At 45.2% G+C, this 7893-nt stretch overlaps 1 protein-coding gene across 1 annotated transcript; it reads right to left on the reverse strand.

Annotated features, from left to right (window-relative positions):
- Positions 1–1403: 1403 nt before the first annotated feature.
- On the reverse strand, positions 1404–4788 carry LOC102699466 (ethylene-responsive transcription factor ERF114-like). Its single transcript, XM_040529941.1, has 2 exons — positions 4386–4788; positions 1404–2734 (listed from the first exon to the last, which is right to left on the reverse strand). Exons 1-2 carry the CDS (start codon positions 4786–4788, stop codon positions 1959–1961), a joined length of 1179 nt encoding a protein of 392 aa, XP_040385875.1. The 3' UTR covers positions 1404–1958.
- Positions 4789–7893: the final 3105 nt, after the last annotated feature.

The raw sequence follows: 7893 nt of genomic DNA on the forward strand, positions 1-7893 counted from the left end.
GCCGGCGGTGTATGGCTGCTCGGTGGGGCCCACGTGTGACGAGGATCCACGTGTCGGCATGGCCGTGGCCTTCGGGGAGGCGGCTAAAGGACGGGGAGGTGACGGCGTCAACGAGGAAGCGCGTCGGCTGCGGGGTTGGTTTGGGTTGGGTTGGGCTGGCGGTGAGCTGGCCCAGGTGGCGCGTGGAACGGAACGGAACGGACGTCGGGTGAGAGCCAGCCGGCCGGAAGAAGCGTACTAGGTTGGAACGGCAGGACGGGGGCCGTTCGGGAGGTGGGGCCCAGTCGACGTCAGTTCAACGGTCGTTGTCCATGCACCCGACGGCTTCGGGAAGGGAAGGGAAGGGAAGGGAAGAGAGTTTCATGTGGGCCCATCCGCTCGGCGTCTGCTCCTGGGTCCCACGAGCCAGACGAAGAATTTGGTCCAGTTTTCTGTCGCTAATGGCCCAGTGGGCCGTTTGGGCCTATATCTGGGAGCATTTGTGTACTTTACTACGTGCAATTGCGGGTCATATGGAGCGCATAAATCCATGCCGTTCTTCCACAATCTTTGGCAGAATCATTTCCAATCGCATTATCATATTTGTTTGGGATAATGAGGTCGACGGCGATCGGTGTTGACACGATGACGTTTCTGAATCCAACGTCCAAGACGATATCGTTGTTAGACGATCATCCAAGATCTCGTTCTCTAGTACCCTGTAGTCCTAGCGATTTGATAAGTCAGATTTACACGCAAGCGAGTTGTATATTCCAGCAGGGGTTTATGATAATGAATTTATCCCTATCTGTGGTTCGTTAAGCATATCAAAGTAAGGGTGTAAATTATGGTAAAAGTTGAAAGCCCCCTTCTTTCTGGTGTCTGGAGTAGGGAATTTCCATTTTAAGTTAATCTAGTCAATCCCAACCATTCAATTTTACTTAAAATTTAGTATGTATTTAAAATCATTACTGATTCCCATCACTTGTACCAAAATAGGAATGGACAAAAGAAAAAAAAAATCAAATTGTCATAATAACATCACCATTAATTTCCTCGTATAAATTCGTAATCCTCTTTTCCGAAGTTGCCGAACACGTTTGTACTTGGCTTTGTCTTTTTCCGAGTAGCGGATTTTCCCGCGTAATTTTACTTGAAGTTAAATTTAAAACGAAGACATGACTATTAATCATGTTTCTATGATAAATTTGTGATTAGTATAGAATTGTATCCATCAGTCTTTAGTGCTATAATGTAGATCCATCGCAATCAAACAATGCAAGCCTTTTTTTTTCCGCTAAACATGCTAGCGTTAGATCTTCAAAACGAATGGAAAAATGCTACACATATAAAATCTTTTCTTCTGATCTCGATACGGTCAAACAAAACTACGTGAAGGACAATTTAGAAACATTATAGCGGTCATGGGCTCTACAGCTCAAATAGAAGAGAAACATTTCATCGTACAACGTAGTATCGTCGTACGTACAACGCTGAATGTGGTGCCTATTTTCGTTCCCTACTTAGTGTCGACGTTCATAGCGCCATGTCGCGTGCACGCTCGTACCGGCATAGTATATGGTACGCAAAGATCAAACTCACCAGTGTAATCCAACCAGTGTAATCCAATTGTCCCTCATGTCCAATCCAATTCTATAAGACAATAAGCAGAAATAGGGATTTTGTGCAGTGGACCAAACATTACTCTCATTAAAGAACTTAGAGAATGGATGCTTTTACATCCGATCTAACAAATCTAATCCCCGCATCGCTCTTCCATCTCTTGCTAATTTGCAGCCAAAAATGACCAAAGGGAAACAAAACCAATGGAGATCCATCCATCGCACCCCGAACTAATCAACGAACAAAAGAAGGAAAAAAAAAACGAAGATAGCTATCAGACAATCGGCGATGTCCATCTCATCCCAGCCGTTCGTGCTTACCTTATTCTTCCAGAAAGGGGACGATCTCAATCTGGCTTACGGCTGGGTGTGCGGCGGCGGCGGGTGGTGATAGCTCGCGTCGGACCAAGACGACGCCGTCGACGGGTAGACCAGGGCGTTCTCCCAGTTCCACTCCTCAGCCGCCACGCTCTGGTGTGAGTCGCCGTGGGATGAGTAGTAGTGCCCCGACGCGGAGGAGGCGGAGGGGACGGTGGCCACGGAAACAGAGGAGGTAGGGAAAGAGTAGTAGGAGCCGAGGAACCCGCTCATGGCGCCGCCGCCGCCGCCGCCGTAGGGGTTGGTCATGGAGCCACCACCGCCGTAGAATGGAAGAAGGGTGCCTTGGTTGGAGGTGTTAGTGGTTTGCCTGCCCTGCAGAAGCATCTGGTAGCGCAGGTAGTCGGAGCTCTGCGTGGCGCCAGGGTAGATGACCGGGGAGGGCGACACCGTCGCGGTCGGCGCCTGAGCCTGCGCCGCGGTGGCCGTTGTTGTGGTGGACGACGGGTAGAGGCGCGCGTCCTCGGGGAAGTTGAGCTTGGCGCGGCTGCCGCGGAACCGGAGCGCGGCCTCGTCGTAGGCCCGCGCCGCGGCCTCCGCCGTCTCGAACGTGCCCAGCCACACCCGCGCCGCCTTGTGCGGGTCCCGGATCTCCGCCGCCCACTTCCCCCACGGCCGCTGCCGCACCCCGCGATACCGCCGCCGCGGCGTGTCGGGCCCCTCCGCGCTCGCGCCGCCGCCCACCGGCGAGTGGTGTTCGTCCATGGTCGCCGCGCTCACGCTCACGCTCTGGGTGTCCGAGCTCTGCTCCGATCCTGCGACGCAACCGCATATTTATACACGCGAACCACACACAAAGAAAGAAAAGAGCAAGTGCAAATTCAAAACCTGCTCGCTTTACCACTACTTGCGAACCTCCTACTATACACATGTGTGTATATGAATGCGATGTTGCACAATGGAATATAAAATAAAATAAAATCGACGATCTCCATCACCAACGAGTTCAATTATTATTATTTTTGGAATGGAGTAGACAAATCCCAAATGATGACATGACACCAAAGCTTATATATAATTTATATCTTTTTTCACATGTACTTTAAACATTTTTTCCTCATTTCCTTTTAGGAAAGGAATTACTAACAGCTTTTTTGTGAAGTGTACGTGTATATCCTGTGTGTTACGCAAGCACATCGAGAGCAAATGCAGTGCACGCATGCAGCGCCCAACGGATTCACATGGCAAATGGCTTAGCTGTATCTTTGTTGTGTTGCAGAGGTGCAGTGAATTCGAAGACTTTCTTTTTTTGTTGAGCCGGTGAATGGTGTACAACTGGTGTTGTGCAGCTAGTGGGCGCGCCGTGCAGATATGGTTTGTTTTAAGCTCGTGATGTCAGCTACAAGGTGCAGATATAAGCGACCACGCTGGCGTTCCCGTCAAATACTTTGATATTAAGCTTCGGGTCACGCATGCGTGTGACTTATCGTTACACTCGCAACTGCATGGGTATACTCTGTCTCCCATTTGTTCCACAGCGACAAATGGTTCCTCTCCGTCCCAAAACATAAGATATTCTTATTTTACATGTTCTTATTTCAAAAAAAATCAAATCTTATAAGTTAATTTGATTAAAATTGTGAAATATGTTAATTTATAGTTGTCGGTAATTTATAGGAAAAAGAATTGATTATCAAAATTTCATAGTAGAGATCGTCTAAAAACTTGTAAACTTATATTTTAGGACGGAATGGATAATGTTTTAGCTCAAAATAGAAATATTGTCTGTTGCCAAAAGGAGAAGTGTGATGTTTAATGTTCGGAACCAACTTCACTGTAATGTTTTAAATAACATAGGTCAAAGTTGCATTCTTGTATATAGCTTGTCCTCGTATTATTCCCTGTCTTTTACGTGTACACTTCCTAAAATATTGAACGCTTGTTTTTCAAAAAAAATTCTACATAAAAATTTACCATCTCACTTTTTAGGTGGATTTACTTTTTATTTCATTATTTATATTTATTATATAGTTATGAAAAATCAGAAAATCTTTTATTTTTTATCTAAAAAAGTACACGGATCAAATAGTTGTCATTTTAGATTTATATTGTTCCCTCCAAAAGTAGACGTGTTCATGTTGGGCTTGCACTTTATGCTAGTGCATTCATGCTCTTAATAGAAAAAAAAAACTAAAGCCATTACACGTTGAGCATATTACTTGCCAGATGCAAATTTCAAATGGAGATTTCTGGATAAAACGGAGGATATGATATGTTACCCGGGTTAATATATATGCAAAGGCGCTTATAATTGGTGAATTTCTTGCAGCATGCCTAAAAAGATGCAACTAGTTTGTCCATAGACCATCCTTGCCACGTTTCGCGAATGAAAATAGCAAAGCAACCAGCAAGAACAGAACTTGGTAAGCAAGCGTACGCGTGTCGGCGTGTTGGTTATCTCCTTACCTGCGAACTCCGGCGATGGCGCGCCCGCGTATCCCGCCAGCTCGTGCATTGCCTGCTCCTGCCGTCTCCTCTCTTGCACGCCGCCGCCGCCGCCGTGCGCCGCCCACGCGGCCGCCTGCTCCGCCGCCGCCAACGACGGCAGCGGTGACGGCGACGACCAAGCCCACGCCTCGCCGTCGCCGCCGCCGCCCGCCACGACCCGCGCCAGCGCCGACACCATCGTCGACATCTCCTGCGCCTGGTAATGCCCGGACATGAGCTCCGACGCCCCTGACACCGTCATTGCCGTCGCCGCCGCCGCCGAACGACCACCGCCGTACTCGTCGCCACCACCCTTCACCGGCCTGCCACCGCCGCCGCCGCCGCCGCGTGGTCCACGTTGGTCAGCCAGGTCGAAGCACATCAACGTCGCCCAGTCGCGCATGCACCGGAGTGGAAGCACATCAACGACTGCGAGAGCCGAGAGAGAAAGAGAGAGGCCGGACGGAGAGGTTTATCTCATTAATTCGTTCAACCCTTGCGAAAGTTTTCAGCGGATGACTCGTACATTTTATAGGGACTAGTTTCTGGTGTACCTATTAATAATCGGCACGCACGAAGAGAGAGAAAGAGAAAGAGAGAGAGAGAGAGAGAGAGGGGATATAGCACCAAGCAACGTGACAGAATAGCCGTCTTTTAAAGTTGGTTTCAAACCAGATTTCGTAAGCCAAGCATACTGATCCCTTCGCTGCAACGCTTCCCTCGGTTTTATACGGTTTCCACGATATTTATCCCGCTATGAACGTAAATATATATGACCGGTTTACGGTTGGCAATTAGCATTGGTAATTATTTTTCTTCTTCTAAGACAAATTGGCACGGGCAAATTAATTACCAGGTCGGCAGTATCGAGTGGTGATTAGTTAGTACGACTACGAGTGATTAAGCTTGTGCCGACATGGCGTTCGTCGTCGTGGCGAGCGCAGCGCCGGCGCCCCAAGGTGGAAAAGCTTTGACGCGGTCAGCGTCTCGTATCCGACATAAATTCGTTGGGTAGCCCAGGGTCTCAACTCCGTTTTCTTCCATTTCTTTTCTTTCCTTTTTTTCCCTTCTGCCGGTTTTGATTTTCTTCTCCGCTCGAGTAAATTTCCTTCGGCTCGCGTAATTGCCAAGTGTGTGACAGTAATATCCCACTAGGGCAACGGGGTGAAGTCGATGTACTGATCTAGTAGTAACCTATCATCGTAGACGGTCAAAGGTTAGGGGGATCATGTTGTTCGCGCGCGATTTGACTCTTTCTTTCAGTGTTAGGCATGTGGGATCGATTATTCTCCTCTCTTTTTTTTGGTTGTTTTCATAGATGATAGATCCTACTGCAGTACTGTTTGTAGGTATTAGACTGTTTTGCTTCTTCAGTTCTTCTAGAGGGGAAGGGGAAATGGATACAGTTAATTTGTCACTACAAGCTTTCGATGAAACCTGGGAAAATGCATTTGAAAAAGGAATGGGTGAAGCCCGGGTGAGAATACAAATGTGAGAGAATCAAAAGTACCAAGTTGATTTACTGGAAATTAAAAGGTATCAACTTTAATTTGTAGGGATAAAGTCAAGTTTGATTCATCCGAACTTGTTGGAGTCTAATTTTCATTCTGCATGAAAAATATATGCAACCGTGGTTATTTCTAAGCATATTCTGCATCTCCTTCCACATCATCATGGTGTAACTCATGTGCGATGTGGACCTGAAGTTGAGTTTGGATGAGACGAAGAAATACAAAGAGCAGGCACGGAACCAGGCCTAAATCAGCTAAGGCTTCAGTCCTAGATATAGGTCTATAATCCTCTTATAATTATGTAAAATCATGATATAAATTTCAGAAATAATCAATATTATATTGGCTTAACCCTACTCTTGGACCTTTTCTGATTCCAACCCTGACAAAGAGCAAGACTAAGAAAAGAAAATGGTTTAAACAAAAACTTCATCACCAAAGATGAGGGACAAAACCTATGATATGAACAAAGGTTAAGACCAAACTAGAAATATTGACACCTAAATTTAGGACATGGCGCCACCTAAATCCACCATTTGGTTCGAAAGTATCCACAAATTACAAAATTATCATCGGCTTATCAAATGAAAACTTCATACTACGTATGTATTTTAATGGATAACATTTTTGTATTTTTAGAATACGTTTGATCATTCGTCTTATTTAAAAATTTTGCGCAAACATAATCCATCTATAATAAATATAATAATAATTATATAACTTTTTTAATAAGATGAATGGTCGGTGTATCGAAAATTTTAACAGTGTCATCTATTATGGGATGAAGTAAGACTTTTTGTCACAAAGATTTTAGGGTGGCGCTGCAACTTGCCCCGGGTGAAATTCTTAACCAAAATGAAAACATGTACCCGAGTTTTCCCAGGAAACTTTGCTGTCAAATGTCACACTGTGCAAGATAAATATCAAGACGTGAACTTTGGAGCCACGTTGGATGACACGACTAGGCAGAGCATGTTGGTTCTACACTTCTACCGTGCGGGGACCACGACGACGACTCTGACTCGACTCACAGACTCATGGGACATGCCATTTTCCGAACATGTACGGCACCCCATGCCATATCCAGATGATCCAATGGGGGCAGGATGCGGAATCAACGGCCGGATCGCGACCGCGCTCGCTCATGATCAGCGTGCGGCAATCCGAGTGCCAGCGATGCCGCTGCCCGGGGGCCGGGGGTCGTCTAGCCGACGTGGTTGGTTGGGAGAAGACGACGTGGCATGCTCATGGCCGTCAGTTGATAGCTTAGTCCGATTTAACCTAAGACTGATAAGTTGGGAGTGATAATCAAAGCGATGAAACATAATCCGTGGATAAACTAATTGTATATGTGTTAATAGTGGTCTAAAAGGCAAAACCACGATAAACAAAACTAAAATCAATTCTAAGGTTAAATTTAAAAGATTATGTTACGGAAATTCTAAGGCTCCATCTGAAACACATTATTAAGAAGATTATGTTACGGAAAATCTAGATGACTACATGATAAATTAAATATTAAGATAGCTCAAAATTTAAGATAGAGATAGCTCAAAATAAGTACTCCTTTTGGTTTTAAATAATTGTCACTAGTTATTAATTATTTGTTAACTTTGACCGCTCGTGTTTTTTAAAACAATGTTTTGTACATCTAAAAATATATTATATTAGTGATGTGTGGGGTACAAATATACAACCATATAACTTTTACTAATTAATAACTAATCTTTTAATTGCTAATACTTAATAATGACCAAAATTAAAATAATAATAGCCAACATCTATAAGTACAGAAAGAGTTTTTAAGAAAACATGCCTAGAAAATGTGAGCAAATAACGGTAAAGAGTACGTTTTATCTCTTGAATTTAGTTTTTTTAAGGAATAGGAGTAGGGTCTTGTCCCCGCCATGGGAAGTCGGCTGAGTGCTTTATCCACTCCAACTCTGCAAAGCGCAGGGCAGCAACGAATCGGCATG

This window comes from Oryza brachyantha, chromosome 1 (assembly GCF_000231095.2).
Source record: "Oryza brachyantha chromosome 1, ObraRS2, whole genome shotgun sequence".
NCBI classification, from domain to species: Eukaryota; Viridiplantae; Streptophyta; class Magnoliopsida; order Poales; family Poaceae; genus Oryza; species Oryza brachyantha.